Below are 27,423 nucleotides of genomic sequence, written 5' to 3'. Positions count from 1 at the left end.
CCTTGCAGTTCCCCTTTCTCCAAAGAGGGAATTGGGAATGAGCCCTGGGATCTCTCAGCAAGGAAGGGGGAACCAATGTCACACACCCTCCTGTGGGGGGCAACCCAGGGAATTTGGCAGGGGCTGGAAGCTGGAAATCCACATGGATTTCTTAACATTCCTGTTTTTTCTTGGATTGTGAACACCTCTTTCTGCATTCCTGGGGAGGGATGTGGCTGTGAGCTGGGATGGAGGGGATGGAGGGACAAAGGCGTGCACTGGGTGGAAAATGGGACTGCAGGAATCAGTGTGAAGCCCTGGGATGGGAATGCAGGACCCTGGAGCTTCATCCCGGGGTGACATTCGGGGGGTCCCCTCAGAATTGGGATGGGGTGTCCCATGCACGTCCAAGGTGGGGGGGATGCCACAGGGAAAGTGGGGGCTGGCAGGAATTTCAGGGTGTGGCCGGTGCCAGCCTGGCCCGGGGTCATGGGGCAGGAGGGCTTTGCCCTCACCATTCCCGGGTTAATTATTTCCAAGGAATCCTCGAGCCTCTCCTCTGCAGAGCCCGCTGCTCAGGCTTTACCCGGCGGGGTAAGAGAAGGGGAAGCTCGGGCCCTCGGGGGCCGATTTCCTGGTGGGACGGATGTGGGAGAGCCGCGTGTCTCCTCCCAGGGCTGGACTGGGGCCAGCATCCCTGTTCCCAGCCTGCCGTGCTGCACGGAGAGGGAGCAGGGTGCACACGGGGTTGGGGGGCTCGGAGCCCCTGGATCCCCACCCTGCTGTGGCCCCGGGGTGGGGAGGAGGATAAGGAGAGGGCACGGTGGGTGCTGGGGAAGCCGGGGCTGGGGGACACGCGGAAAAGGGGTGTCCCAGCTGCCGGGTGGGTTTTGGAGCGGGGCTTTGGGGTCCGAGGGTGGGAGGTGGGGAGGAAGGAGGGACGGGGAAAAGGGAAGGAGAGAAGGGGTGGGTGAGAACGGGGAAGCAGAGGACTGGGATCATGGAAGGAAGGGACCAGGAAGGGAGGGCACAAGGACCAGGGAAGGAGGGGACAGGGACAACGAGGAGATGGGGACTTGGGAAGGAGGGATAGGGACAGGGAAGGAGGGATGCCAGCAGAACTATCTGGACCACAAACCCCGTCGTGCTGAGGACCCCTGGGGACAGACCCCTGCCCCCAGCCCCCTCCTGGGCGTGGCAATCCCTGTGGGACGCTCAGGGTGATTCCCATTCCCAGGTGCACCATGGTGGAGGTGACAGTGACACCGCAGTCCTCGCTGGCTGACCGGCCAGTGCAGATCCGGGTGCGGGGACTGTCCCCATCCCAACTCGTCACCCTCCGGGCATGGCTGAAGGACGAGCAGGGCGAGTGCTTCCAATCCCGCGCCTTTTTCCGCGCTGACGGAGCGGGAGAGGTGGATCCTGAGGTCCATGCTGCCCTGGGGGGCAGCTACTCTGGGGTCTGGCCCATGGGGCTCTTCTGGTTCCTGCAGCCCGACACCCTTTTCCGACGGCTGGTCAAGCGGGATGTGGCTGGCAGCCCCTTCCGTGTCCGGCTGGAAGTGTTCGATGGGCTCTGCCTGGGCATGGATCCCCGGGAGCAGCCGCTGGGATCCTGCGAGGCTGAGCGCTGGTACGTGGGCCCCGGAGTGCAGCGGGTACCCATCCGCGAGGGAAGGGTCCGTGGTGCCCTATTCCTGCCTCCTGGTGAGCATTGAGGAGCGGGAATTCTGGGATATCAAACTTTGGGACTTGCGGGATGCTCGTTCTTGGGAGCTCTGCTGTGCCCAGTCTTGGGACCCCTGGGATACCCAGCCAGTATTCCCTTGGGATACTGAACCTTGGGAGCTCGAGATACTGATACTGAACTTTGGGATCACGGGGATGCCAAGCATTGGGACTCCTGGGAAACAACAGTAGGACTCCTGGCATGCTAAACCATAGGATTTCCTGGGACCCCTGGAAAAACAAACCGTGGGACCCCTGGGATGGGCAAAGTTGGGATCCCTGGGTTATCCAACCTTGGGATCCTTGAGATACCAAACCTCAGGATCTTGGGATGCCCAGCCTTGGGACCCCCAGGATGCTGGGCCTTGTACCCCTGGGATGCCCAACCATGGATGCAGGAAAGTACTGCTGGCTCCCCATCCCTGACATTCTCCTGGTCTTCCCACAGGTCCAGGCCCGTTCCCTGGGGTCATTGACCTGTTTGGGGGTGCGGGGGGGCTGATCGAGTTCCGGGCGGGGCTCTTGGCTAGCCGGGGCTTTGCCGTGCTGGCCCTCGCCTTCTTCGCCTATGACGACCTGCCCCGAGTCCTGGCACAGCTGGACCTGGAATATTTTGAGGAAGCAGCAGAGCTGCTCCTGCGTCATCCCAAGGTGAGTCTTGGAGCGTGGAGAAAGGAATCTGTGAGCCAGGATGTGGGGGCAACCTGGAGAGAGGGATGACCAGGGAGTGTCCTGGGGACCAGGAATGTCCTGGGGACATCGTCATCCTGGTGAGCGGGATGTCCAGGTGACCAGGTGTACTGTCCCACGGCTGTCCCCAGCACCAGGAATGTCCCAGGAATGTCCCCACGAGGACATTCTTGTCCTGGCACCCAGGGGTGTCCCAGTAAATGTATTATCCTTGTGTATTATCCCAGCTGACTCCATTTCCTCTTGCTTCAGGTCCGAGGCCCAGGCCTGGGCGTGGTGGGCGTCTCCAAAGGTGCGGAGGTGGCCTTGGCCATGGCCACCTTCCTGCCACAGGTAGTGGCCACGGTGTGGATCAACGGTACATCCTTCCTGTATGGAAACCCGCTGGTCTATAAGGAGCTCCGCATCCCTTCCATTCCCTACTACACGGAGCGCATCCAGTTCACCGAGGTGGGGGCCATAGACAACTCGGCCATCTTTGCCGATCCCCGGGATCCCGCCTACCGTGCCTCGGCCATCCCAGTGGAGAAGATCCGGGGAAAGGTGCTGTTTGTGGTGGGAGAGGCCGACCGGAGCTTCAACAGCAAGCTCTTTGCCGAGCTGGCCCTGGCGCGGATGCCGCCGGAGAGCGGCCGGATCCTGTCCTATCCGGGTGCCGGGCACCTGATCGAGCCCCCCGGATCCCCGCTGTGCAGCAACTCCAGCATCCGGGGCACTCCCAGGCCGGTGGCATGGGGGGGAGAGCCCCAGCCCCATGCCCGGGCCCAGGAACATTCCTGGCAGGAGATCCTGCAGTTCTTGGAGCTCCATCTGGGGTCGGTTGCCACCATGAAGCTGTGAAGGGTGGGGAAAAGGGGTTGGGGACACTGGGATTGTCACTGTGGGGAATAAAGTGTCACTGGCAGCTCCTGCCTGTGCTCCTGGGGGATGATGATGAGTGGGACAAAGATTGGACACGAATTTAGGAGATTTATTGGAGATGCTTGGGAGATAGATCAGGTATATATTGCATACATATGGGATATACATCAGATATATATATGTAGGATATGTATTGGACACGTGGGATATATATGGTGGATATATACCAGATATTTATTGGACACACATATGGGATATACTGGATACAGATGGAACACGTATAGGATACAGAACAGACAGCTCAGACATACATTGGACATATACAGCACATATATAAAACATATATGAGACATAGATATGTATATAGAAACAGGGCATATGTGAGGCACACGTAGAACATATATTGGCCATGTATCAAGCTCAGCTGTGGCTCTGGGGATGCACTGCTCTCTCTGCAGCTTCCCGAGGAGGTTTGGGGGAATCACATCCAGCCTCCAGCTCCTCGCACCCTCCTGCTGGGATCCCTGTGCTCCTGGGAGCTGGCGTGACCCTGGGAGCTGGCGTGACCCTGTTCCCACGCCCAGGGCATGGGACAGGGAGTGGCCGTGACCAGCACTCTGGGAAGGGTGGGGAGGGTTGATGCGGTTTAATCTGCAGTAAAGATAAATCCTAGAAGGGAAACTTGGAAAGGGAGGCAGAGGGAATGCACATGGAGAACTTTGGATTCCCTGTGGTACTGTCAGCAGGGCACAGCCGGGGCGTAGCAGGGATTTGGGGTAACTGGCTGAGTCAGATGCCACTATGTCCCCTGGTCACATGGGTATTCCAGGAGTGGCATGTCCAGATGTCACCACTGTCCCCACTGGATCTGGGGAGCTGGGCACACACCAGTCTTCTCCTTTCCCCCTGGATAACTTGATGCAGCTGGGCATCCCGCCTGGCACCAGTTCCATTCCCTGTTCACTGGGACTGTCTCCAAGCCCAGGATAAGCTTGGTTTGTCCTTGGTCACCGTGACACGGCCGCAGGAGGTGACCACAGGGCCGGGGCACCGAGGTCACCAGCGGCATGGGAGCGAGGAGCCCCGGGCAGAGCTCATCCCATGGGATCAGCTGATCCTGATCCCCCCCCCGCATCCCAGCCATCCCAGCTGGATATAAATCCACACTGCAGAGCCCTGTGCTCCATCTGTGTCACTGCCATGGGACAGAGCTGCTCCTTCCTCCTGCTCCTCTTCCTCCTTTCCCCGTGGCCCAGAGCCACCGTGGCACTCCTGAAGTACCGCTACGAATGCGGAGAGTTGGGAATGCAGCTCCTCGTCCTCCCGCCCCACGGCCGCTCCGTCCGCTTCAAGGTTCTGGGTGAGTGGGGGGGACTCCCTGGATCCCCTTGGGGTGCTGGATTTCCCTGGAATTTCCCCCAAACCCCAAGTGTTCCATGGTGGGGGTTTCCCAGTGAGATGAGCCCAAAGGCTTGGATGAGCTGTTGCTGCTGCCCAGGGGATTTCCATGCACCTGGATGTGTCACTTCCCTGTGTCCATGGTGTCCCCCCAGATGAGTTTGGCTCCCGCTTCGACGTGGCCAACTGCTCCATCTGCCTCCACTGGCTGAATTCCAGGGAGGACGGCTCCATCACCTTCTCCTCCGGCTACAAGGGCTGCCACGTCCTGTTCAAGGTGACGCTCCTGTCCCCTCTGCAGTCCCCTCCAGCAGGATGGGGGTGACTGTCCCTCGTGTCTCCTCACAGGAGAATCGCTACGTCCTGCGGGTGCTGCTGGAGGAGCTGCTGTCCAGCGGGATACCCGTCACCTCCTACGAGGTCAACATGACCTGCCCCAAGTCAGGTGGCTCTGAGATGCTCCCAGATGGAAAGCGGGAGCAGGCCCGGGACAACGGGGTCCTGTTCTCTCACACTGGCCTGCACCAGGTCTCCGAGTCCTCCCTTACCCTTATGGGATCCCACTTCACATCCCAAGATCACCTGGAGCAGGTTCACACCGTGGGACAGTACGAGCCCAGCTCAGTGCTGCCTGGGATCCAGCACCATTCCAATCCGGCTCACTCGGGGCTTCTGTCCCAGCCTGGTGGGGTTCATCCTGTCACCCCATTCCATGGAAGCTTCATCCACCCGGGAGTGCAGCCGCTCCAGCCTGGGGAGCAGAGCCAGCCAGGGATCGTTCGCCCAGTGCTTGTATCCCAAAACCATGCCCCTTCCGTGCATCCCGGTGGTCAGACCCAGTCGGGGCACCTGCGTCCAGGGTCTGTACCCCAAAACCAGCTTGGGATGGTGCTTACTGGGGGACAAAACCGACCAGGGATTCACCCAGGGTCTGTACCCCAAAACCAGCCTGGGGTAGTGCATTCTGGGGGACAAAACCAACTGGGGCAACTTGGCCCAGGGTCTGTACCCCAAAACCCTCCCGGGGGCCAAAATCAACCAGGGATTCGCCCAGTGTTTGTACCTCAAAACCCTCCCGGGGGCCAAAACCAACCAGGGATTCGCCCAGTGTTTGTACCTCAAAACCCTCCCGGGGGCCAAAACCAACCAGGGATTCGCCCAGTGTTTGTACCCCAAAACCCTCCTCTGGGTCAAAACCAACCGGGGCAACCTCGTCCAGGATCTGTATTCCAAAACTCTCCTGGGGGTCAAAACCAACCAGGGCAACTTCATCCAGGATCTGTATTCCAAAACCCTTCTGGGGGTCAAAACCAACCAGGGCATCTTCGTCCAGGATCTGTATTCCAAAACTCTCCTGGGGGTCAAAACCAACCAGGGCAACTTCATCCAGGATCTGTATTCCAAAACCCTTCTGGGGGTCAAAACCAACCAGGGCAACTTCATCCAGGATCTGTATTCCAAAACTCTCCTGGGGGTCAAAACCAACCAGGGCTTCGCCCTGGGCTTGCACCCCACAACAGGCCTGCCTTGCCTTCCGCTGGTGCCCAGACTCCCACGGGATTCCTGCGCCCGGGAGCTCAGCCCCCAAATCAGCTGGGAATATCTCGTCCCAGTGATTACTCCAACTCCCACACTGGGCACCACGGCCATCCCAGCCCGGCTTTGGTGCGCCCAGGACTCTCATCCTGGCCAGGTTACATCGGGCCCGGACCCCAGTCCCAGCCAGGCCTGGGACGCCCAGGGCTGCAGCCCCAGCCTGGATTGCTCCTTCCTGGGATTCACCCCCAGCCCAGCCTGCTGGAGTCCACAGCGCTCTTCTACCCCTCAGCAGGGGCAGGTAAGGTGGAAAGATGGGATGGAGGGATGCTGTGACAAAGGGAAACAACCTCAAGGTGCTTTTCCAACCCACATTTCATACTGTGTCCCCTCTCTGCCTCCCCCAGGAATGCAGCTGACACGGGAGCAGTGCCGGGTGCCAGTGGGCCGGATGCCGTGTGTGGCTCCACAGGGACGGGAGGGATGCCTGCAGGCTGGATGCTGCTACGATGATATGGACCGTACCACACCCTGCTATTATGGGAATACCGGTAGGACACCCCGAGGCACATCCCAAAATCCTTTCCCAGTGCCGGGAGAAGGTACTCAGGTTGATGGAGCCTCTCCATGGTATTGCAGCCACTGTGCAGTGCCTGCTGGAGGGGTACTTTGTCCTGGTGGTCCCACGGGGAATGGTGGCCGCGCCGTACAACCCGGACAGCGTGCGGCTGGCCAGCAGCCAGGCGGGATGTGAGCCCCTCCGCACATCCGAGGCCTTCGTCATGTTCCGTTTCCCGGTCACCCACTGCGGCACCACAGTCCAGGTAGGATGGAAAAACCCTGGAGAACCCCCAGCTGGACATGGTGGGGTCAATTCAGGATAGAAGCGCCCCCAGGATGTTCCCAGTCCCTCCAAAACTTCAGGATAAAGAATTCGCCCACCCCCTGGCTCCTACCTCAAATCCTGATCTGTGAATCCCCCAGGATGTTTCGCATTCCAGTGTTCCCTACACAGGTGATCGAGGACAGGCTGATCTATGAGAACCACCTGATCTCCACCATCGATGTCCAGGGATCCCCCCGTGGCTCCATCACTCGGGACAGTGTCTACATGTAAGGGAAGAGGATGGAAAAGCCCAGGCAGAGAGCCTGGATTCCCCCTTGGATCAAACCAACCTTCACTCCTGCCTGGTGGTGTCCCCACAACTTGGGCTGAGGGGGCTGATGGAGAATTTGGGAGTGTCTCACCTTTCTCTCCTTCTTTTCCCCAGTCTCCACGCTCGGTGCATCTACAACTCCAGTGACCTCCTTCCCTTGGGACTGGAGGTGGCCGCGCCCCCCACAGCCGCCCCCCTGATCATGCCGGGCCCGCTGGGGCTCCAGCTGCGGATTGCCACCGGTGGGTGCTCCCTATCCCGCTCCCTATCCCACTTCCCATCCCACTCAACCCCTCCCAACATTCCCACAGACGAATCCTACAGCTCCTACCACCCTGTGGGTGACTTCCCCCTGGTGAGGGTGCTCCGGGACCCCATTTATGTGGAAGTGCGGCTGCTCCAGAAGACGGATCCCAATTTGGTGCTGGTGCTGCACCACTGCTGGGCCTCCCCTGGCTCCCACGCCACATCCCAGCCCCAGTGGCCCATCCTGGTGGATGGGTGAGTGGAAAAGGATAGGAAGATGGAAATGAGCAGTGGGGGGTCACTGTGCTGACACAGTGTCCTTGTTTCCTGCCCAGGTGTCCCTTCCAAGGGGACAACTACAGGACTCGGCTGATTCCAATGGGTCCGCCCTCTCCAGAGCTGCCCTTCCCGAGCCACTATCAGCGCTTTGTCATCTCTACCTTCACCTTTGTGGAGCCCCCTGGAATGGCTGTGCTGGAGGGGGAGGTGAAGGGGATCCCCCTGAATCCCTGTGTCGGGAATGCTTCAGTGCTGGGAATCCCCCATCCCAACACCCCCAAACCCACCCCAGGACTGACCCAGCTTCTGGCTGCCCAGCCTCTTCCTGTTGCTTTTGGGGGGTTCCTCAAGGCTTGGGGATGCTTTTTGGGGGTCCCTTCAGGCTTGGGGACCCTTTTTGGGGATCCCCAGGTGATGCTGGCATTCCTGTGGCTCCCAGGTGTACATCTCCTGCAGCGCTTCCGTGTGCCACCTGGCCCAGCCGGAGCCCTGCCGGCCCTCCTGCCAGCTGGGAGTGCCCTCACGTGAGTCTGGGAGCTTCCAGAGATTTGGGGAGACCAAAGAGATTGGGGAGACAGGTCCCCCTATTCCCAAGCCAAGCTGCTACTCCCCACAGGAGCGCGGAGGTCTCTAGGGGACAGGAAGACAGGTGACGGCACGGGGACAGTCTCATCCCAGGGATGCATTGTGTTTCCTGAGGTTCCCAAGAGACAGAGAACTCAGCAGAGAGGCTAAGGGGTGAGTGCCTTCTGCTCCCTAAAAGCCCCTTAACCCCAAACACCCCTTCATCCCTCTGCATTATCTCCTCCCCTTCTTCCTCCTCACAGCTCCAGCCTCTACCGGGATGCCGCTGGATGTCTCTGGGAAAGCTGGAAAAATAAAACTAGCGCAGAGCATGGCTCTAAGGTGGTTTGTCCTTGGGAGGGGAGGAAAGAGGGTCCCTCATTCCCATTCCAAAACTGGCAGCAGCCACAGCACCCCCCAGTCCCCCCTGCTACACTTCAGCCCTTCACAGGAGCCTTTTCCAGCTGGGATGACAGGGAATAACTCTTTATTTTCATACTGAAACTAAGTAACTGCTTACAAAACTGCACAGTCTTCCCTTCCCTCCCTCCCTCCTTCCACACATCCCGGCCACAAACTTCTACCAGCACCGGGATTGGGTTTTTTTTGTCAAACCAGTTACAAGCACAAAACAATCTAAAGGCGGAAAACACACAGAATTGGGAAAAAAACGAAACAATAAATTCATGGAGCACAGGGAAGGCAATGTCCAACATCCCTCGTGCCAACAGCTACAACAGGGGAGTTCGATAATCCCACCTGGATAATCCCACATGGATATTCCCACCCACCTCCCACCCCGAATCCCAAAAAATCCCCAGCCCCCCTTCCAGGGCTACAGGCTGTAGAACTTGAGGCTCCGATCCATGCCTGTGGAAGCGATGAACTTGGCATGGTGGCCAAAGGCCACTCCTGTGGTCAGACCACTGTGCTCTGGGGACGGAAAACAATCCATGGTCACAATTCCCAGTGGATTCGCCCCATTCCCACCCCAGCTACTTTCATGATTCCCACAGTCCCTCACCTGTGAAGTGGAGGATCTCTGTCCACTGCTTGCAGATGTAGATCTGGACATCAGTCCCACCCAGTGCCAGATAGGTCCCGCTCTGGTCGAAAATCAGGGACTTCACCTGTGGAGGAGAATTACAAGGCACTGAAAAAGCTCCAAATGGCTTTTTTGGGATGCCACAACCCCTGGAGCAGAGAGGCTGTAGGGGAAAAGGGACATCACACACCTCAAAGTTGTTATCCAGCTGCAATGTCTTGAAGTTCTTCAGCTTCCTCAAATCCCAGAGCTTGACAGAGGAGTCGTCGGCTGCCGTGGCCAGGTAGTATCCATTCTCGGAAAAGGCGATGCTGGTGATGGGGCCGGAGTGTCCCGGGAAGTTGGCCACGTTGGTGCGTTCCTGGGGACAAGGTGGTCAGAGGGAATCACAGCACTGGGATGTGGCATCGTTCCCAACTGACCTGCACAGTCACCGTGTCACCAGTGGCTGCTCTGGAGCTGGAACTTGGGATTTTTGGAGAAACTTCCAAAAACATTCCCCAAAGTGTCGCTCCTTGGACTGATCCCCAAACCAAGCTCAGGTCTCCCCAAATCCCTGCTCCTGCACATTCCCATCAGCCCTTACCTTCAGATCCCAGATCTTGATTTGGGAATCCATTGTTCCTGTCCCAAAAATGAGCCCATCCGGGTGGAACTGGGCACAGGTGAGAGCTGAGGAGACAGCAGGAGAATTAGATGTTTGGGAAGACTCCCAAGATGGTTGGGAAGATTTGGAAGGTTGAGAAGGCTCAAGAGGGCTGGGGAGACCCAGAGGGCTGGGAAGATAGGGGGATTTGGGAATATTCAGAAAGTTGGGGAGACTCGATAAAGCTGATGGGATTGGAAGGGTTGGGAAGACTTAGGAAGGTTGGGAAGGCTACCAAGACTCCTCCAAAGGAGTTCCCATGAACTCCAGGAGCCAAGGGCTGCCCAGAATGGGGATAATCAACTCCAAGCCTTACCACATCCAGAGCTCTCATCTGTCACCTTGGTGAGGACACGGCCCGTCTGGATATCCGAGAAAGCCCAGTACTGGGAGAGAGCGAGAGCGTTGGATATGGAAGGGGCGGGAAGTCAAGATGGGATCTGTGGGATGGGGAGGGATTCACCTGATCATCCGAGGAGCTGAGCAGGTAATCACCCGTGGCGTGGAGGCTGAGCCCAGTCACGGAGCCCTCATGGGCACGGACCACCTGCACACAGGAGGCGTTGGGAACGGACCAGATCCGGATTGTGGCGTCGGGAGAAGCCGAGAACACCAACTCCTACACAGGGACAACACCAGAAGGTTCACACAGGAAAAATTCACCTCTCCAAGCGCTCCCAGCAGAGGGTTCCACCAGAGGAGGGCCCTGCTATCCAGATTTGAGGGATCCTGGAAGCAAGGCAAGAGCCAGACGTACCTGGGACGGGTGGAAGACGACGCTGGTGACTTTCTTGGTGTGGCCTTTGAGCGTGGCCAGGATCTGCTCCGAGCTCTTGTCAAACACGATGACATTTTTGTCGGCTCCACCTGGAAAACCACTGGGATGGGAGTGTGGGGCCAACCAACTCCAAATCCACCTGCTTTATGTTTCTTGTCCCTCTTCAAATTCCCAAAAGCACAGAGAATGAGACCCACTCCCAGGTGGGAAGTCCCCAGGAAAGCTCCCTTACCAGTGAGGATCTTGTTGGTGTCGGAAGGACACAGATCCAAGGCAAGAATTCCTGGGATGCTGGCGCTGTGCAGCCCCTGTGTGAGGGAGGAGAACGCCAAATTAATGCCACAAGCAGTAAAACAGTCCTAGATGGAATCAAGAAGTGATTCCCAACTCCATGTGGGAGTTTCCCAGTCTTTTTTCCTCCTGGCACTCACCACATGTGAGGCCACCTGCCGGTACTTGCTGAGCTCCTCTGGCTTCACCAGCTCTTCTGGGACTGTCTTGCCCCTCTGGAAAACAAGGATAAACATCAGCCTTTGTTGGAGCAGGGCACATCCTAACTCCCTCAAAATCCTTGGATAAGGCCACTCACCTTCTTACGCTCCGTGGTCAGCACCGTTGCCTTGTCTTGGAGCTGGAAAACAAGAGGAAGGTGAGCACAGAATGGGAATTCTGTGATGGGAAGATGGAGAGGGGAACGCATGGAAAACTGCCCTTACCTTCTGGATGATCTCTGGAGTCATTCCTGCCAGCTCTCCCAGATCCATGGCCTCACCAGCACCCTATGTGGCACAGAGAGAAGACACATGCAGAGGGACAATTTGGGTGCAATGAATGGGAAAAGGGCTGGGAATGGGCAGGAAAAGGGTTGGGATGGGGAGCAGATACTCACGGCCACGTTAGGCTGTGCTGACGGCACCGCCTGGGGCACGATGAGCCCGGCCTGAGGCTTCAGCGTGGCCAGAGCTGTAAAAACACAACAAGTTGAAAGGAAAACCAGGATAAAGCACTTCCCAGAACCATTCCAGGAATGCTGTGTGTCTGTGTCACCTTCTCTGGCGGCAGTGACCTCCTTGGTGAGGCGGGCGATGACCCTGCAGGCGGCATCGTGCTGGTACAGGGCGTGGGACAGCTCCTGGCGTGTAGTTTGCAGCTGCTGCCGCAGCGTGAAGCTGTGCAGCATCACGGCATCCTGCCGGGAAGCACCAGAGTCAGCCAGGGAATGGCGGGATCCCAGCCCCGGCAGCAACCCCGGCACTCACCCATTCGTCCTGCAGAGCTTTCAGGATGGCCGGGATGCTGGTGGCTGAGGGGGGTTTGGGGCGGATCGGGTGGGCGACTGGAAGAAAAATGGACACATCATCCACGTCCTCGAGATCCCTACGGATTCCTGCAATCCTTTCCTTTGCCCTTCCCATTTCACCACCCCTCCTTACTGCTCTCTTAGTCTTCACAGCTGAGTTTGGCATCTCACCCCCAGCTCAGCACCCCAATGGCACCGCCATTCCTGACCCCAGAGCCGCCGCCCCCGGGAGAGCGACTTTTCCCGGGTTTCCATGCCCGATCCCGACACCTTTGATGTCGATGAGCTGCTCCTCGGACAGGGGCTGGTTGTTGACAGGGTCGGTGCCGTTCTCTGCGATGTATTTCTCGATCAGCCGCCGCTCGTACACGTGGTTGGACACCGGCGACACACAGGGGTGCTCCGGGACCTCGTTGGAAACTGCGGGGGAAAGGGAAGGATAGGATGGGACGGGAACGGAGCTTTGGGAACTCCCCACCCGGTGATCTCCCGGTGACCCCGGCTGTCCCCGTCCCGCAGCCCGGGATCCCACATTCGGTAACGCTCCCCCCACTCCTTCTCCCGAGGCCGCGCTCTCTCTGCACTCACTGGAGCAGATGAGCGCCATGGCAGAGGCCGGGTGGTCGCGGCGGTCCAGTTACGGCCCCGCTGCCCTTCCGAGACTGTTTCCGGTTCTCCTTTCCGGTCCGGGGTCCCGGTTCCGGTTCCGGTTGGCGCGCGCGGCCCCCGCGCCTCTCCCGAGCGCTCACGCGGGCGCCGCCGCCGCCGGAACCGGAAGCGCTCCCGGCATCCCCCGCGCTCCCCCGCCAGCGGGAACGGCGCTTCCCGGCGTACACCGCGCGCCGCCGCCCGCCTCCAAATGTTGCCATAGTGACCACATTCCCGGCAGCCACCGCGGCGGCCCCGGGAACTACAGCTCCCGGCGTGCCCCGCGGCGGAGCCGAGGGAAGCCCCGGTGAGGGGGGGTCAGGGGGGACCCCGGGGTGGGGGGTGGAATTTGGGGAAAATCGGGGGAAATTCGGGGGGGAATGGAGGGAAAATGGGCGGGGGAGACTCCAGGGTGGGGATTGGCGGGGTGAGGGAGCCGTGGTGGGAATTCCCGGGGGCATCCCGGGGTGATTGGGGGGGATCCAGAGGGGTGGGGGGGACGATGGGAGGTGGGTACAGAGGGGCCTGGGGGGGATCCTGGGGGGATCAGAGGGGACCCTGGAGACCGCGGAGATCTGGGTGGGGTGCGCACAGAGAGATTTGGGGGTCCAGTGGGCACTGGGAAGATCCAGGGAAGACTGGGGGGATTTTGGGGATCGTGAAGGGTGGAGGGCCCTGAGAGGGGAGCGGGAACAGGGGGGACCAGGGGTTGCAAGGGAATGGGGGGAGCTGGGTGGGGCTGGGTACACTGGGATTGGGGAGATCCAGGGGGGAATGGGGAGGAGGGGGGAGCACGGGCGGTCTCAGGGGTGGCAGTGGTGGCTGTGTCCCATCCCGGAGCACCCCACTCCCTCCTTTGGGAAGGGGTGCCCCCCCCTTCCCAGCCAGGCCCGGTGCCCTTGGCTGTGTCCCGCTGACACTCATCTGTCCCAAAAATAGCTGCGGCACCCAGGCTTGTGCCGAGGGGGGGCATGGAACTGGGCTGTGGGGCCTCCGCCCATCCCTCCTGCTTGGGGGAACCCAAAACCAGCAAGTGGATCCCAAAACCAGCCGAGTTTCCCCCTCTCAGCACCCCCACCTCTCCTTTTCCCCACAGATCCCGGTTCCAGGATGGGGAGTGCCTTGGGGCACTGGGCCCTGCTGGCCCTGTTGCTGTGGATCCCATTCCTCATGGGATCAGCGGGGGACAGTGCCAAGGATGGCCAGGAGGGATTCCGAGGAAACGCTGCCACCTCCGATGACCTGCTCCTGCGGATGGGAAGAACCGCTTGGGACACCCTGGAAAACTGGGTGGGACCCAAGCTCCTGAAGCTGGTGGCAGAGGTGGATCCTGATTCCCAAACCTTCCCTACAGTTCCTTGTGCAGGGACATGGGAGTCTACACCCTCTTTTCCCACTCCCTTATCCCCATCTTTCCCCACAGAGCCTCTCCACCACCCTCTGGATCGTTTCCTCTGGGATCTCGGCAGCCCTGACCACGCTCTGTGGGATCCTGGGGGAGCTCCTGGCTGCTTGCAGCATCAACGGTCAGTGGGATTCACCCCGTGGGATGGCTCCAGCCCCAGTTCCTGGTGCCACCGCCACTGCTGACTCCCAGATCCCATTCCCAGGCCACCGGCTGGTCCGAGCGGCAGCGCTGGGTCCCGGAGAAGTCCAGAGGGTGCTCCTGTGGGCAGTGGCCGCCCTGCTGGGATCCTGGGTGCTATCCCGGCTTCGACGCCTGCTGCTCCCTCTGCTCCGTTGGCTGAAGCTTTTCCTTTTCCTTTGTGCCTTCCTGCATGTGGCTGCTTCCCAGGAGAGCCCCACAGTGCAGGCAGGAATGCTGCTGGGCCTGTGGGTGCTCTACACCCTCCTGGGCAGCCTGGTGACATCCCCGGATCCCAGCGCCCGGCTGGATGCAGCCGTGCGGAGTCTGGAGTGGAAGGTGGAGGAGCTGCGGCGGCGCCAGAAGTTTGGGGGGCCCCGGAACCGGGAGGATTGAGCCCCGCTAAAGCTTCCCTAGAGCTTGGCTCCGTTATCCCAAGCATGTGTCCCCCCACTCTGCTGAGCCCCCCGTGCCTCCTCTGCTTTCCAATTCTCCCAGGGGTCCTGGGGGCCTCCCCATCCCTCTGGGAGCACCCCAAAATCGGGGGCTGTGCCTTGCCACACATGCTACAAGTGCCTTTATCCCAAAATGCCCCACGAGCCCCAAAGGTGGGAGAAGAGCTCCCGCATTCCCTGCTCTCTGGGGATGTTGTCCCAGCTCAGCTGACTTGGGGTGCAGAGGGGATCCCATTCCCCATCCCGGGGCCTCTGCTGTTTTGGGGTCCCCTCACTGTCAGGTTTTGGGTTTTAAGCTGCTTTTTAAACGGTTTTGATAATGTGGTTTGGAATAAAGATGGATTTATCCAGCCTGGCCCCAGTGCTTTCCCATGGGAGGGGGGTCAGGCTCAGAGCTGACCCCCCAGTCCATTCGGGGTGGGAATGGAGGAGGAGGAGGAGGAAGAGGAGGGTAGTTTATCCATGCCAGGATCCCACCGCCCTCCAGCTGTTCCGGCTGTGCTTCCCGCTCATTCTGTGCCCCTCGCCATGGATGTCCTTGTCCTTCCCATGTCTCCAGCATCTCTAGTGGAGCAAGGAAAGATGGATGGCAGCTGGGCGTAGAATTCCCACCCTCCTGCCCTGCTCTGGGGGTCTCCGTGTGTCCTGGGGTGTCCTGGGTGTGGATGGGAATGGGATGAGGTGCAGGGATTGGGATGAGCAGAGATAGGGATGGGAAGTGGATGAGGGTGAGAATGGGAAGCAGGGATGGAAATGGGGAATGGGGTGAGGATGAGAATGGGGAGCAGGGCTGGGAATGGGCAGTGGGATGGGATGTGGCTCGGGCTATGGAGCAGGAGCCGGAGCACCGGGCACGGCCGGGCTTTAGGACCCGGCGGGACGAGGCGGCGCCGGTGCCGGTCCCGCCCCGGCCCCATTGTCTGGACGCGGAGGCGGAGGGACGGGAGGCACCGGCGGAGGGACGGGAGGCACCGGCGGTCACCGGCGGCACCGGTGGACGGACCGAGCCCCCGGCCATGGCCCTGGCGCCCCGGGTGGCGCTGCTGGCCGCCGCCCTTCTCTGCGCCCCGGGTGAGTAGGAACAGCACCGGGAATGGCATCAGGAACGGCAGCCGGCACCGGGAACAACACCGGGCACCGGCACCAACCCCACTCCTTAGCCCTCCCGCCTTCCTGCCGGAATCTGCTCCCATGTAGTCCCGCAAGGGTCGATTCTCCCCTTTCCCCACGTTCGGGATCCCTCCGTTCCGCCGGGATCCCGGGAGCTGGGGAGAGCCACCCCCTCCTCCTTCTCCTTCTTCACCGCGTTCCCCGGGATCCGCCTTCCCCATTCCGCGGGGATCCGTGCCCCCTCCACCGCCTGGGATCCCGAAGGTGTCACCCGGGGAACGTGGGATCCGCTGAGATCTCGAGGAGGGAATCTCCTCCCAGTCCCCACGGGAACCCACCGCTCGAGGGACTCCGCTTCCACCCGGATCCCGGGATCTGCCTCACCTTTCTCCCGCATACCTGATCGCCCAGGTGGGATCGATTCCCGGCCGTGAGGAAGCCTTGCCCGGGCATCCAGATGGGATCTGCTCCCTGTGATGGGGGATCCCTTTGATCAGGGCACCATGAGCCTGGATCCTACCCTGCAGGACATGGTTCCAACCCTCTCCCCAGTGGGGAATGCATTCCCACAGGGAACCGCCGGGATTGGGGGAACCAAATAGCCCCCCAGTCCTGATGCAGGGATGGGGCAACCATGGCAGGGGTGACCTCAGAATGGCCCAGGCACGGGGTCACCCCGCATGCTGCCACATAGGTGGGCACAAAGACCCTCACTTGCCACCCCTGTCCATCCCATTCCCACTGTTTCCCTGTGGGGTGTGACACATCCTTGTCCTTGCAGTGAGGGGTGATGACGGGGAGCCCCCGGATCCCATGTTCCTGCCGGTGGAGCTGGAGGTCCTTGGGGTGCCCGAGTCCTACCGGCTGCAGAGGGTGGATCAGGACGTGGCTCCCAACTCTTCCCTGCACACCCGCTCCGAGACATTCCTGCTGCTTCGTGCCGGATCCCAGCCCCTGGTCCAAGCCACCTACCCCCCATTCAGCATCCGCCAGGTAACCAGGACTCCTGCGTCCCCTGGGCCACCCCAGAGTGTTGGGGCTACATCATCCTGGTGTCCTTACAGGAGGTGTCCATGGAGACCCCCCTTGGATCACCAGCTTGGGCCATCCGTGCTGTGTCCCTGGAGAGCTCTGTGTCCCCTGCCGAGCCCATGGCCCGTGTCCTCTTCTATCTGCATGGGCCTGACTGGATGCCTGGGAAGCAGGATCACGCCGGGACCCGCCATCATCCCAAGGACTGGGACCACCCTGGGGTCTGGAATCACCCTGAGGTCTGGGACCACCCTAAGGACCAGGACCACCCTGAGCAGCGGGACCACCATGGAGTCCGGGATCACCCCAAGGACCGACACCACCCTGGGATCCACAGTCACCCCAAGAACTGGGACTACCCCAAGGACCACGATCACCGGGAGCAGCAGGACCACCCTAGGAACTGGGATTCTTCTAGGGAATGGGATCGCTCCAGAGCTCGGGATCTCCCCTGTGTCACCCTCCATGCTCACCACCGCGGGCGGGTGGCCCGGGGGACATGTCACCTGCAGGTCAGTGCTACCCTGGAGACCCTGGGGACCCACAGCTCCCCCCAGCCTAACCCCAGGACCCCCTCTCCCCTGCAGGCCCCATTGGGCGTGTGCGTGGTGGAGCTGGAGATCCCTCCACGCTGGTTCTCCCTGGGATCTTTCCATTCCCACCGGAGCCACCGGCGGGATTCTGACCCCTTGGAGCCTCTGGAGCGCCCAGAACCAGCTGAGCTGCGCTACAGCGTGGGGGAGTGCAGGAGTCAGGAGCGGGAGGCTCCCAGATTCCTGGGAATGCTGGATCTGAGGGCAGGAGAGCCGGAGCGGCGGCAGGAGGTGCGGCTGGATGAGAAGGTGCTGCTGCGTGTCCCCAATGTCCCCCTGCGGCCTGGGCAGCACTTCACGGCCACCATTGCCTTGCGCCACAACTTCACCGCTGACAGCCTGACCCTGAGGTGAGAGCGGGGACAATGGGGACACTGGGACAGTGTGGGATACGGTGTGACAGTATGTGAAAGTGTGTGACTGTGAGTGACACTATTTGGCTGTGAGTGACACACTGTGACAGTCAGTGACACTGTGTAACAGTCTGTGACATTGTGTGGCAACTTGTGGCAGTATGTGACACTATGTGACAATATTTGACATGTTGCACTGAGTGATATTTGTGTGACAGTGTGACATTGAGTGACACTGTGTGACACCATCTGATAGGATCTGATACTGTGTGATGTTGTGTAACAGTGGGTGACACCGTGTGATTGTGAGTGACACTGTGGGACACTGTGTGACACCACCTGACATTGTGTGACATTGTGTGACACCAACACCGTGTGTATTTTGGGTCATTGTGTGACATTGTGTGACACCTTTTGATGTTGTGTGAACTGCTAATGACACTGTGTGACACCACCTGGCACTGTGTGACACTGCGTGTCCCCACAGGATCAAGGCCAAGAAGGGCCTGCAGGTGGTCTCTGCCCATCCCACAACTCCCAGCACCTGGAATGTGCACCTGGAGCGTTCCCGTGGTCCCAAGCACTCCACAGCCGTGGTGACGTGCCGGCGGCTTGGGGACATTCCTGCCATCCCTGACAGCTCCAGGTAGGGAATATCCCGATACCCCCATCCCGGTGGGAATTACGGGTTGTTCCACCCTGATCCCGGTGCGGTGCCGCAGGGTGTCTGAGCCAGCTGAGTTCCTGCACCTGGATGTGGCGGTGGAAAATGGGACGGGAGGGCTGGCGCCGGCGCGGCCCCTCACGTGGCAGGTGGAGTATCCTGGCCAGGATCCCGAGGCACAGAAGGACAAACTGGTCTGGGAAATCCAGGTGTCGGAGCGAGACATCCGTGCCCTCGTCCCTCTGGTGCAGGTTGGTTCCCCCATCCCATTCCAGCCCTCCATCCCGTGGGAAGTGTCCCCTCATCTCTCTGTGCTTCCAGGAGCTGGAGATCCTGAACACGGCGCCGCTGACCGGAATCCCCCGCGTTATCCCGGTGAAACTGGTGGCTGTGGAAGCAGGGGGTGGAGTGTCTGAGCTCACAGATCCTGTAAGATGTGAATCCGCTGACAAGCAGGTGCTGCAGGTGAGTCCTGCTATCCCCTCGTTATCCCACCTCACCTGGGAGATTCCCATGGAATTCCATGTGCCCTTGCAGGTGTCGGATTCCTGCGACATGGTGTTCGTGGGGGGCAAGGAGAGCCGAGGGGCGCGGGGGGCCCGCGTGGATTTCTGGGTGCGCCGGCTGCGGGCAGAGCTGAGCTTCTCCGTCTGGGCTCCGCTGCTCCCGCTCCGTGTCCAGCTGGGAGATCCCATCCTGGAGCAGCTCCGTGGCTGGAGACTGCCTGGGGGGCCAGACAGGTGAGGTGTACAGAATGGGATGGTGGGAAAAGGGGGAGACGGGAATGGGGCTGAGACCTGAGGTGTGGGAATGCATCAGTGAGCCCCAACACACTCCTGTGTCCCAGGATTCTCGTCACCCTGTCGTGGAATCCCTGTCATCCTGTCCCACAATCCCTGTTCCCCTGCCCCTGGGGAACCCCATCCTTAGACTCTTGTCACCCTGTCCCCAGTGCCATGGTGGAGTCCGAGGATCCCGCAGAGGAGCCGGAGCGGCGGGCGCGGAGTTGCCGTCCCCAGTACCAGCGCACGGGGCTCCGTGTCCTAGCACACTTTGTGGCCCACCCCCTGGATGGTGGCCGTCACCTCTCCTACCTGCCTGGCCCTGAGTGGCTCCTGGATGTCACCCACCTGGTGGCTGCCCGGACCCGTGTCCAGGACCCCCGCGTGGCTTCAGTGGAAGCGGGGGTCGTAGTGGTGGGCCGGGAGCCTGGCATCACCTCCGTGGAGGTAAATGGGGTTGTTTGTGGGGAATCTGGGGGATCCTGGGGAAATTTGGGGGTGTGGGAAGGTTGGAGGGATGGAGCTGGGAGGCTGGAAATGATCCCAGTGGGAGCTGGGCAGGATACAGGGTGGGAGGGAATGGACGAGCAGGCACAGGATGGGAAGAGGAAAGAGTGGCCATTAGGAATGTTGGGGGACTCACAAGCTGCTTCCAGGTGCGCTCCCCACTCTCTGACTCCATCCTGGGGGAGCAGACGCTGGTGGTTTCTGAGGAGAAGGTGATGGTGACAGAGCTCCACGCCCAGGTGGTGGCTGGGCTCTCCTTATCCCTGCGGACACAGCCAGATCATCCCGGTGTGGTCACCACCACTGTCCTGGGCACACCCACACTGCGGGCCCTCAAGCAGGTGAGATGGGTGGGGGGGTCACCCCAGTCTCCCTGGTGTCCCCCAAACCTCTGCCATCCCGCTTGTCATCCCGCCAGGAAGCGACACTGTCCATCTGGTTGTCCTTCTCTGACCACACGCTGGCCCCGCTGGAGCTCTATGGGTGGCACGACGTGGCCTTGACGGTGACGTCCCTTGACCGCGCCGTCGCCACCGTCCGGGGGTCCCCGGGGGTCCCTGGCACCCACCCGTGGGTGGTGGCTGAGGGGCCGGGCCGGGGGGCCCTGCTCCAGCTCAGCCTGCACCCCCCGGAACCGTGCCGGCGTGGGCGGCACCGGGCGGCCGCCCTGGCCACCGGCACCGCCTGGCTCGAGGTGGGGGTCCCCTCTCCCGGGAGCCCCCGGCCCTTCCCGCGGGCTGAGGGCGCCATGTCCGGGGAAGCGGTGACCGTGGGACGGAGGGACCCTGCGGGCGTGGGGCCAGCGGCCACCAAGCTCCAGGGGTCTTCCTCGGAGGAGGATGAGGAGGAAGGCTATGGACGCAACCGTGCCGGTATGGAAGAGGAGGAGGAGGAAGAGGAGGAGATGGTGAAGGCTCCGGAGCGGGTGACAGACCTGGAAATCGGGATGTATGTGCTCCTGGGAGTCTTCTGCCTCGCCATCTTCATCTTCCTCGTCAACTGCATCTTCTTCGTGCTCCGGTACCAGCAGAAGGAGCTGCCCGAGCCAGGCGGGGCCCCCTCAGCCCCACAACCCCACAACTGGGTCTGGCTGGGCACCGACCAGGAAGAGCTGAGCCGGCAGCTGGATCGGCAGCAGCTGGATCGGCCGCAGCTGGAACGTCGGCAGCCGGAACCCCCGGCATCCCCGGGCCCCCCCTGTGGCTGCGGGGGCCCCCCGGGCTCCGGTGAGGACGGGGCTCCCCCCGGCTCCCCGGCCCCCGGAGCGCCGCCGCTGACCCGCAAGGAGGGATCGGCTCCAGGCGGCGGCCGCAGGAAGCGGGTGGAGTTTGTCACCTTCGGCCCTCCCCGCGTCCCCGAGGAGCCCCCCCCGGCCGCCCCCCACGTCCAGTCCATCCTGGTGGCCAGCGAGGACGACATCCGCTGGGTGTGCGAGGACATGGGGTTGCGGGATCCCGAGGAGCTCCGGAGCTACATGGAGAGGATCCGCGGCAGCTCCTGACCCTGAGGGGACGACGCCCGGACCCCCCAATTCCCGGGCAAACCAGTAAGGGCCCGACCTCCTCCCTGTGCCGTGTTGGGGGGACACCGACCCCCCTCCCTAGCGGGATGTGCCGGGGACCACTGGTGGCCTCCTGGGACCACCCCAAGGTGCCCACAGAGGGTGAGGGGGGAGTCTCCCAGCCCTGTCCTTACGGGGGCTGGATCCTGGCGGCACCGGGGAGGAATTTGGGATGCTCTTACTGCTTTGGGTCTCATTGCGACATGGTGTTCATAGTGGTGATGATGATGGTGGTGATGATTCCTGTGGTCTGATCCCGGGGAGGATCCTATATCCCCCCCACCTTCACCTCGGCCACACATCCGTTTTGTACACATTTTTTATCGGGAACGCCCGGGAAGGGGCTGCCAGGGGCTGGTATTTATGGAAAATTTTTAATTCTGACGTTGTTACAAAAATAAAGTATTTAAAAAAAATTTGTGATTCCCCTCTGTGCCATCTCCTCTGATCCCGACGCTGGGTCCCACCCTGCCCCCGTGGCACTGCCAGGCTCCTGGGACTGGGCACATGTCCTTGACCTTGGCTCCACGTGGGAGCTGGTCACGGGATTGGATCCAGGGCTGGGCCTGGCCGTGGCCCAGCTGGGGTCACCTTGGGATAAGGCATCTCCTACTTCCCTCTCCTGCAATCCTCCTCCTCCACCTTTTCAACTTCAACACCAGTCTGGTACTGCATGTCCTCCCCATGGCTGGCCACCGACATTCCTAAATGACCCCTCAGCATCTCCCTTCATTTAGGAGTGCCATGGGAATTCCCACTCTTTTAGCTTCCCAGTAAGTCCCAGCAATCCCAAAACACCCTGGGTAACAGCAGGAAATCCCCCACCCCATCACCCTGCTCCCAGCTTCCCCAAATTTTCCAAAACCCTGCTGAGATGGGGTGACTGGAGTCCAGTCCCCGCTTCCCAGTATCCTGGGTCCCCAGGTGTTCAGCTGGATCCCACATCTCCTGGCATACCCCACCTCCCACCCATGGAAATCCCAGCCTTACCCCTAACCTGATATTCCTGAGGGGTCCTGGGGTGATCCTGCTGCATGTGCTGGAAGATGCTCAGGATGTGGAGCTGCAGGTAACATTGACTCCAAAACACAGGGAGAAGAGGGGAGCTCCTGGCTCTTCATCATCCCACAGATGTCCCACAGCTTGGGATACCCCGAGTCCCCCCACACCATCACCCCAAATCCACAGCCTGGAGGCACAAACGAGCAGCAGATCATGACCACTCCACCGGAGTGGGAGCACCAGATTCACGAGGCTCCTGTGCCCTGGAGGGTCTCTGGGGTCACCAAAACCCCATTTCCTCTCCGCTGGGGCAGGATGGAGCCACCCCATCACCCTCCTCCACCCTGCAGCAGAGTCGGCTTCCTGCCCTCTGCCAGTGTCACTTCTCCCTGACAGAGCTGCTGGAGCGCGGGGCCACGGCCAAGCCATGTCCTCAAACTGCTGAGAGAGGGACCCCCTGAATCCCAGATCCCTGAATTCCATGGGGCTGCCCAGCTGATAGGATGGGGGGGCTCTGCCTGCTCTTGGTGGCTCTGTCCGCTGCAGCACCTGCACGAGGTACGTCACTGTCCCCATCCTGGCCTTTGCCATCGCTCCCTTGGGACCTGGGGGTGGTGGAGCCACAGGTTTGGGGGTCAGGGACCTGCAACCCTCCTGGGATGGGGAGCACTGGGGGTCCTGGGGGGTCCCCAACAGTGGTGGCGGATGCTGTCCCTCAACCCACTGAGATGGAGGGAAGGGAAGGGATACCCTAAAAGGGTATCTTAAAGTCTGGGGATGCTCCTAAGGGTTAAGGCCCCCTTTGGAACCCTCAAAAGCATCCTGGGAACCCCTAAAAGAGGACCCTCAGCCCCAAAAGGTGCTCTCAGAGCCATCCCACCTACAATCCCTTTGGGAACAGGGCGGCACTCAGGGTCTGAAGCCCACCCTGTCTCTCATGTACCCCCTGGATGATTTTGGGGTGTGAGGCCACCTGTACCCCCCCCAACTCTGAAAGGATTTCGGATGGTTTAGCTGCCAAAATGTCTGCCAGGAGCTGCTTCGAGGCCTCCAGTCAATGAGGAAATGGTCCCATCACCCCATTTCCGCCCATCCCCACCTAGAGGGGCTCATTCCCGCCTTCTTCCCCCATTCCTGTCTTTTTCCTTAAACATTTTAACTCCAATCCACACCCTATCAACTCTGGTGTCTCTTCCCAGGATTCCCACCCATGCAGCCCCCTGGGTGCCTCACTTCTGAGGCTGAATCCTTCCCCCTGGAAGAGCCAAAATGGGGCATTTTTTAGGGTTAACTGGATCATCCACTCACCTGTGGCTCTGGAATGGGTGTAGGCAGGTGGGTGCAGGCAGGTTCAGCTCCGCTATGTCCACAGGGATGAACCAGAAGGCGGGAACAACACGGATGCAGGATGACATCCTAAATTTCAGCTCTTCCATCACTGAGTCGTGTCCCAGTATTTCCATATTGAAGGCCAAATTCTCCCAGCAGATCTCACACCGGGATTTACCCCAATTCCTGGGGAACATGGGAATTGATTTTTGGGATGCAACAGCTTTGTGACCACTTTCCCAGAGCCTGGGGGGATTCCCACTGTGCCACTCACAGCTGGGAGAATCCTCTTGGCCACGTTTTGGTGGGTTTGGGATGCAGCCCTCCAAAATGGGAATCCTGGGGGGCTCAGCCCCTCATCCCTCTGCTCTTTCTCCCCACAGTCTCCACAGAAACGACAGAACCTCTCAGTACTCCAACCGGGAACACCTCAGTGACACCGCGTGAGTGCGGGAGGGTGAGGGACACTGTTACACCCACTTTTTGGGATTCTGGGACAATGCCAGGTGACCCTTCCTGATGCATCTCCCAGGTCCCAGAGGACTCCGGCTGGCGGGCGGCCGGAGCCGCTGTGAGGGCCGGGTGGAGCTGGAGCAGGAGGGGACGTGGGGGACGGTGTGCGACGATGGCTGGGACATTCCCGACGCCGACGTCGTGTGCCGCCAACTCCAGTGCGGCCACGCCGTGAGAGCCCCTGGCAACGCTGCCTTCGGCCGCGGGCACGGCCCCATCCTCCGGGATGAGGTGGGATGTGAAGGACACGAGCGGGATCTCTGGGAATGTCCGGCCGAGCTGGAGCACGACTGCAGCCACAAGGAGGACGCCGGCGTGGTTTGCTCAGGTGGGTTTGGAGTATTCCGGAGGCGGGGATGTGGATGGCACATCCTCATCTCTGCGCTTTTCCCACAGAACACCAGGAGTGGCGGCTCTCCGGAGGGCGGGATGGATGTGCCGGCAGGGTGGAGGTGTTTTTCCGTGGCACATGGAGCACGGTGTGTAACAGCACCTGGTATGAGACAGAGGCCACGGTGCTGTGCCGGACGCTGGGGTGCGGGGATGCGCTCCAGCGGCCTTCCTTTGGACACACGCTTCCCGGGAAGATGGTGTACCTGTGTGAAAGCCTGCAGCCCTCACTGGCACAATGCCGTTGGACCTTCAACAAATCCGCTCCATGTTACCAATCCTGGGCTGCCGGGGTCATCTGCAATGGTACTGGATCTTCCCGATGGGATTTGAGGCACGGCCTGGGTCTGCCCTCTCCCAAGCATCTGATTTCTGTTCCCGCCCTTGCCAGGCTCCCAGGGTTTGGAGATGCCAACGACCATGGCTGAGGTGACGCCCAGGAATGTCACTGTCCTGCACGGTGAGTGTCCAAGCCCTCGGCCATTCCTTGGCATCAGGGTAAAATTCCCAGGAGGGAAGATTTATGTGGGATGAGCTGTGTCTGTTCTCTGTCCCAGCCGAGGAGGGGACCCCAGCCTTGGGGACACCACCGCAGGACAGTCCCCTCTTTGTCCTGTGCCTGGTGCTGGCGGCGCTGCTCCTGCTCTCCGTGCTGGCCTTCTCCGCCGCCCTGCTGAGGCTGAGGAAGAGGAGTGGTAAGGAATTCTGGATCTGGACACAGAACTGGGACACAATCCCCCCTTTTTGGCTCAGCTCAGCCATGGATTGGGTGCATTCCCTCGTCCCCACAGCCATGTCCTCCTTGGGAATACCCTCACCAGTCCAGGTGACCCACAGCTTCCAGAGGACTGACGCACCCTCTGGGATCCCCAACGACTACAGGGAGACTCCCAACAGCCTTCCCAAAGGGTCAGGTGGGTCTGGCAGGTCCCCCCAGAGGCTGTGGGGGCCAAATGTCCTGGCTGGTGACAGATGCCACATCCCCTTGTCACCCCCCAGACCCTCTGGTCACAGGCATTTCCAAGGATTCTGATTCCGACTCGGAATATTATGAGTTCAGCAGCAAGCCTCCCGTCGCCCTGTCCACCTTCTACAGTGAGCATCCCACTTCCTCTGGGATCTGTGACACCCTGTCCCAGGATCCCTGTCACCCAGAATGTTCCCATCCCTCTCCGTTTCCCACAGACTCCCTGCGCCGGCATTCCAGGGAGGATCTTCTCCCTCTGAGACCCAGTCAGGACAGGATGGAGCCATTCCCTGGGGAAGGTATGACAAAAGGGGGAGTTTATCCCATGGATGGAAGGGTGGCCATGCCCTCTTCCAATATCCTGGTTCCCACCATTGATGTCCTTGTTCCCACAGCGCCAGCCAGGCCGGGCCCCCCCACGCCACGAGTCCTCCAGCTCATCCACATCCTCATCCATGGAGCCCTATTGGAATGGCAGCATTCCCCCCGCTGCCCACGACAGCCAGTGGCAACCAGCAGCCCCCAGCCATGGCTACAGCACAGGTGGGAAGCGTGGGAGCAGGGATGGGGAGACCTCAAGGATGGGAGAAAAGGATGCAGAGACCACAGGGATGGGGAGGGAATGGGGGTTCAGGGACACGAAGGAGAGGAGCAGGGATGGGAGCAGGGATAGAGCGACCCCAAGGATGGGAACAGGGATGGGCTCAACCCCAGTGAGGAAATGGGACCTCATGGAGTGGGAGCAGGAATGGAAAGTGCCAGCCAGTGACCCTGCTCCTCCCAGATTCCCCAGTTCCCCCGGCAGCGCCCGCCCCAGTGCCCTCCCAGCCCTGGGTACCTGCAGCTCCGGCAGATCCCGATCCCGACGGCAGCTCCAGCACCTCCTCGGGGGAGTGGTACGAGAACGTGCAGGAGACCCCTGGAGACCCCTCTTCACATCCTGGTGAGGATCCTGTGCTGGAGGTGGGGGGACACAGGGAGTTCAGGGAATTCCCAAATCCTCCTGATGTGCTCTGTTTCTGCAGGCTGGTCAGATCCATCCTGTCCCTCGGAGGAGCATGTGGAGGATCCTGACTTTTCCGAGGGCAGCGACTACGACGACATCCACAGCTCTGCCTACTGAGCCTGTCCCACCACTCCAGAGGCCAAATCTCCTGGAATTCTCTGCCTATCTCCTCCAGAATTCTCCAGCTATCTCCTCTGTTCTGCCATTAAAATTAAATAATTCCCACCGTGTTCCTTGTCCATAGGGGTGCCACCAGCCCCAAGGTGAGGCAGGGCCACCAAGTGCTCCCAAAGATGGGCAAATATCCCACTCCCAGCCCACAGGAGCAGGGAAGGGGGTAGCAGGGCCCTGATCCAGCTCCATAGCACCAGGGGTGGAAATCCCATGTGCCCTCCCAGAGCTTCCCTACACCCTCCTAGGACAGTCTCCATCCTGGGAACATGCTGTCCGTAAATCCTGTCCAGGAAGGCTCCAGGGATGCTGGAAGAGAAGTCACTGAGGTGCCACCCCAAACCCACAGGAGGGTGCCCTATGGGTGTGGGATACAGCCCCCAAACCCTGCAGCATCTCCCAGTCCATCCCTATCCCAGCACGAAGCAACTTCCTGGAGCCAAGCCCCATTCCAGCTTTGGGACCTGGGGATGGGGCACAGCACTCACCCATCACCCCGGGGTTGGGACCCCTCTGCCTCCCCCATCACCCCCTTCCCGCTGCCCATC

At 60.6% G+C, this 27,423-nt stretch overlaps 6 protein-coding genes across 7 annotated transcripts; 5 read left to right on the top strand and 1 right to left on the bottom strand.

Moving 5' to 3' along the window:
* The first annotated feature begins 530 nt into the window (after positions 1–530).
* LOC116997792 (acyl-coenzyme A amino acid N-acyltransferase 2-like) lies at positions 531–3,357 on the top strand. 2 transcript variants are annotated; one of them, XM_033062896.1, is made up of 4 exons: positions 531–802; positions 1,217–1,686; positions 2,156–2,358; positions 2,650–3,357. In XM_033062896.1, exons 2-4 carry the CDS (start codon positions 1,224–1,226, stop codon positions 3,235–3,237), a joined length of 1,254 nt encoding a protein of 417 aa, XP_032918787.1. In that variant the 5' UTR covers positions 531–802; positions 1,217–1,223; the 3' UTR covers positions 3,238–3,357. The 2 variants fall into 2 exon arrangements, with proteins under 2 accessions (XP_032918787.1, XP_032918788.1); XM_033062897.1 differs by lacking the exon at positions 531–802 and having other exon boundaries at positions 1,033–1,686.
* A 1,101-nt stretch (positions 3,358–4,458) lies between these two features.
* ZP1 (zona pellucida glycoprotein 1) lies at positions 4,459–8,609 on the top strand. The gene is made up of 12 exons (XM_033062887.1): positions 4,459–4,618; positions 4,812–4,933; positions 5,005–5,603; positions 5,952–6,493; positions 6,600–6,743; positions 6,832–7,016; positions 7,208–7,305; positions 7,464–7,591; positions 7,661–7,850; positions 7,931–8,081; positions 8,314–8,398; positions 8,491–8,609. Exons 1-12 carry the CDS (start codon positions 4,459–4,461, stop codon positions 8,607–8,609), a joined length of 2,523 nt encoding a protein of 840 aa, XP_032918778.1.
* Positions 8,610–8,908: 299 nt separating this feature from the next.
* On the bottom strand, positions 8,909–12,899 carry PRPF19 (pre-mRNA processing factor 19). Its single transcript, XM_033062893.2, has 16 exons — positions 12,796–12,899; positions 12,478–12,627; positions 12,167–12,243; positions 11,955–12,096; positions 11,797–11,870; positions 11,624–11,686; positions 11,497–11,538; positions 11,339–11,413; positions 11,140–11,215; positions 10,887–10,996; positions 10,593–10,748; positions 10,446–10,515; positions 10,070–10,155; positions 9,674–9,844; positions 9,463–9,568; positions 8,909–9,371 (listed from the first exon to the last, which is right to left on the bottom strand). Exons 1-16 carry the CDS (start codon positions 12,812–12,814, stop codon positions 9,274–9,276), a joined length of 1,515 nt encoding a protein of 504 aa, XP_032918784.1. The 5' UTR covers positions 12,815–12,899; the 3' UTR covers positions 8,909–9,273.
* Positions 12,900–13,628: 729 nt separating this feature from the next.
* Positions 13,629–15,245, top strand: TMEM109 (transmembrane protein 109). Its single transcript, XM_033062907.2, has 3 exons — positions 13,629–14,178; positions 14,279–14,381; positions 14,466–15,245. Exons 1-3 carry the CDS (start codon positions 13,966–13,968, stop codon positions 14,834–14,836), a joined length of 687 nt encoding a protein of 228 aa, XP_032918798.1. The 5' UTR covers positions 13,629–13,965; the 3' UTR covers positions 14,837–15,245.
* Positions 15,246–15,872: 627 nt separating this feature from the next.
* Positions 15,873–21,913, top strand: TMEM132A (transmembrane protein 132A). The gene is made up of 11 exons (XM_033062886.2): positions 15,873–15,966; positions 16,787–16,998; positions 17,070–17,549; positions 17,625–17,980; positions 18,471–18,629; positions 18,706–18,898; positions 18,969–19,112; positions 19,185–19,387; positions 19,600–19,876; positions 20,086–20,277; positions 20,355–21,913. The coding sequence occupies exons 1-11, from the start codon at positions 15,912–15,914 to the stop codon at positions 21,435–21,437; spliced, it is 3,354 nt and encodes a 1,117-aa protein (XP_032918777.1). The 5' UTR covers positions 15,873–15,911; the 3' UTR covers positions 21,438–21,913.
* Positions 21,914–21,979: 66 nt separating this feature from the next.
* Positions 21,980–26,821, top strand: CD6 (CD6 molecule). The gene is made up of 12 exons (XM_033062911.1): positions 21,980–23,057; positions 24,221–24,271; positions 24,361–24,669; positions 24,738–25,037; positions 25,123–25,191; positions 25,289–25,426; positions 25,523–25,645; positions 25,731–25,826; positions 25,917–26,014; positions 26,094–26,241; positions 26,492–26,641; positions 26,724–26,821. Exons 1-12 carry the CDS (start codon positions 23,003–23,005, stop codon positions 26,819–26,821), a joined length of 1,635 nt encoding a protein of 544 aa, XP_032918802.1. The 5' UTR covers positions 21,980–23,002.
* Positions 26,822–27,423: the final 602 nt, after the last annotated feature.

The sequence above is a fragment of the Catharus ustulatus genome, chromosome 6 (assembly GCF_009819885.2).
Source record: "Catharus ustulatus isolate bCatUst1 chromosome 6, bCatUst1.pri.v2, whole genome shotgun sequence".
Classification (NCBI taxonomy): Eukaryota; Metazoa; Chordata; class Aves; order Passeriformes; family Turdidae; genus Catharus; species Catharus ustulatus.
This window is presented reverse-complemented; position numbering and strand designations above follow the sequence as displayed.

Excerpts from the sequence above, each read along its gene's own strand:
- LOC116997792 (XM_033062896.1), top strand. The coding sequence starts at position 1,224 with ATGGTGGAGGTGACAGTGACACCGCAGTCCTCGCTGGCTGACCGGCCA. Across the intron at positions 1,687-2,155 it reads TGCCCTATTCCTGCCTCCTG|GTCCAGGCCCGTTCCCTGGG; the intron begins GTGAGCATTGAG and ends GTCTTCCCACAG. Across the intron at positions 2,359-2,649 it reads TGCTCCTGCGTCATCCCAAG|GTCCGAGGCCCAGGCCTGGG; the intron begins GTGAGTCTTGGA and ends CTCTTGCTTCAG.
- TMEM132A (XM_033062886.2), top strand. The coding sequence starts at position 15,912 with ATGGCCCTGGCGCCCCGGGTGGCGCTGCTGGCCGCCGCCCTTCTCTGC. Across the intron at positions 16,999-17,069 it reads CCCCATTCAGCATCCGCCAG|GAGGTGTCCATGGAGACCCC; the intron begins GTAACCAGGACT and ends GTGTCCTTACAG. Across the intron at positions 19,877-20,085 it reads CTGGCATCACCTCCGTGGAG|GTGCGCTCCCCACTCTCTGA; the intron begins GTAAATGGGGTT and ends AGCTGCTTCCAG.
- PRPF19 (XM_033062893.2), bottom strand. Across the intron at positions 12,097-12,166 it reads AAGCTCTGCAGGACGAATGG|GATGCCGTGATGCTGCACAG; the intron begins GTGAGTGCCGGG and ends GCTTCCCGGCAG. Across the intron at positions 11,216-11,338 it reads GGCAGGTGGCCTCACATGTG|GGGCTGCACAGCGCCAGCAT; the intron begins GTGAGTGCCAGG and ends TCCCTCACACAG.
- CD6 (XM_033062911.1), top strand. The coding sequence starts at position 23,003 with ATGGGGGGGCTCTGCCTGCTCTTGGTGGCTCTGTCCGCTGCAGCACCT. Across the intron at positions 25,038-25,122 it reads TGCCGGGGTCATCTGCAATG|GCTCCCAGGGTTTGGAGATG; the intron begins GTACTGGATCTT and ends CGCCCTTGCCAG. Across the intron at positions 25,827-25,916 it reads CGCCCTGTCCACCTTCTACA|ACTCCCTGCGCCGGCATTCC; the intron begins GTGAGCATCCCA and ends CGTTTCCCACAG.
- ZP1 (XM_033062887.1), top strand. The coding sequence starts at position 4,459 with ATGGGACAGAGCTGCTCCTTCCTCCTGCTCCTCTTCCTCCTTTCCCCG. Across the intron at positions 6,744-6,831 it reads CTGCTATTATGGGAATACCG|CCACTGTGCAGTGCCTGCTG; the intron begins GTAGGACACCCC and ends ATGGTATTGCAG. Across the intron at positions 8,082-8,313 it reads TGGCTGTGCTGGAGGGGGAG|GTGTACATCTCCTGCAGCGC; the intron begins GTGAAGGGGATC and ends TGTGGCTCCCAG.
- TMEM109 (XM_033062907.2), top strand. The coding sequence starts at position 13,966 with ATGGGGAGTGCCTTGGGGCACTGGGCCCTGCTGGCCCTGTTGCTGTGG. Across the intron at positions 14,179-14,278 it reads TCCTGAAGCTGGTGGCAGAG|AGCCTCTCCACCACCCTCTG; the intron begins GTGGATCCTGAT and ends CTTTCCCCACAG. Across the intron at positions 14,382-14,465 it reads GGCTGCTTGCAGCATCAACG|GCCACCGGCTGGTCCGAGCG; the intron begins GTCAGTGGGATT and ends TCCCATTCCCAG.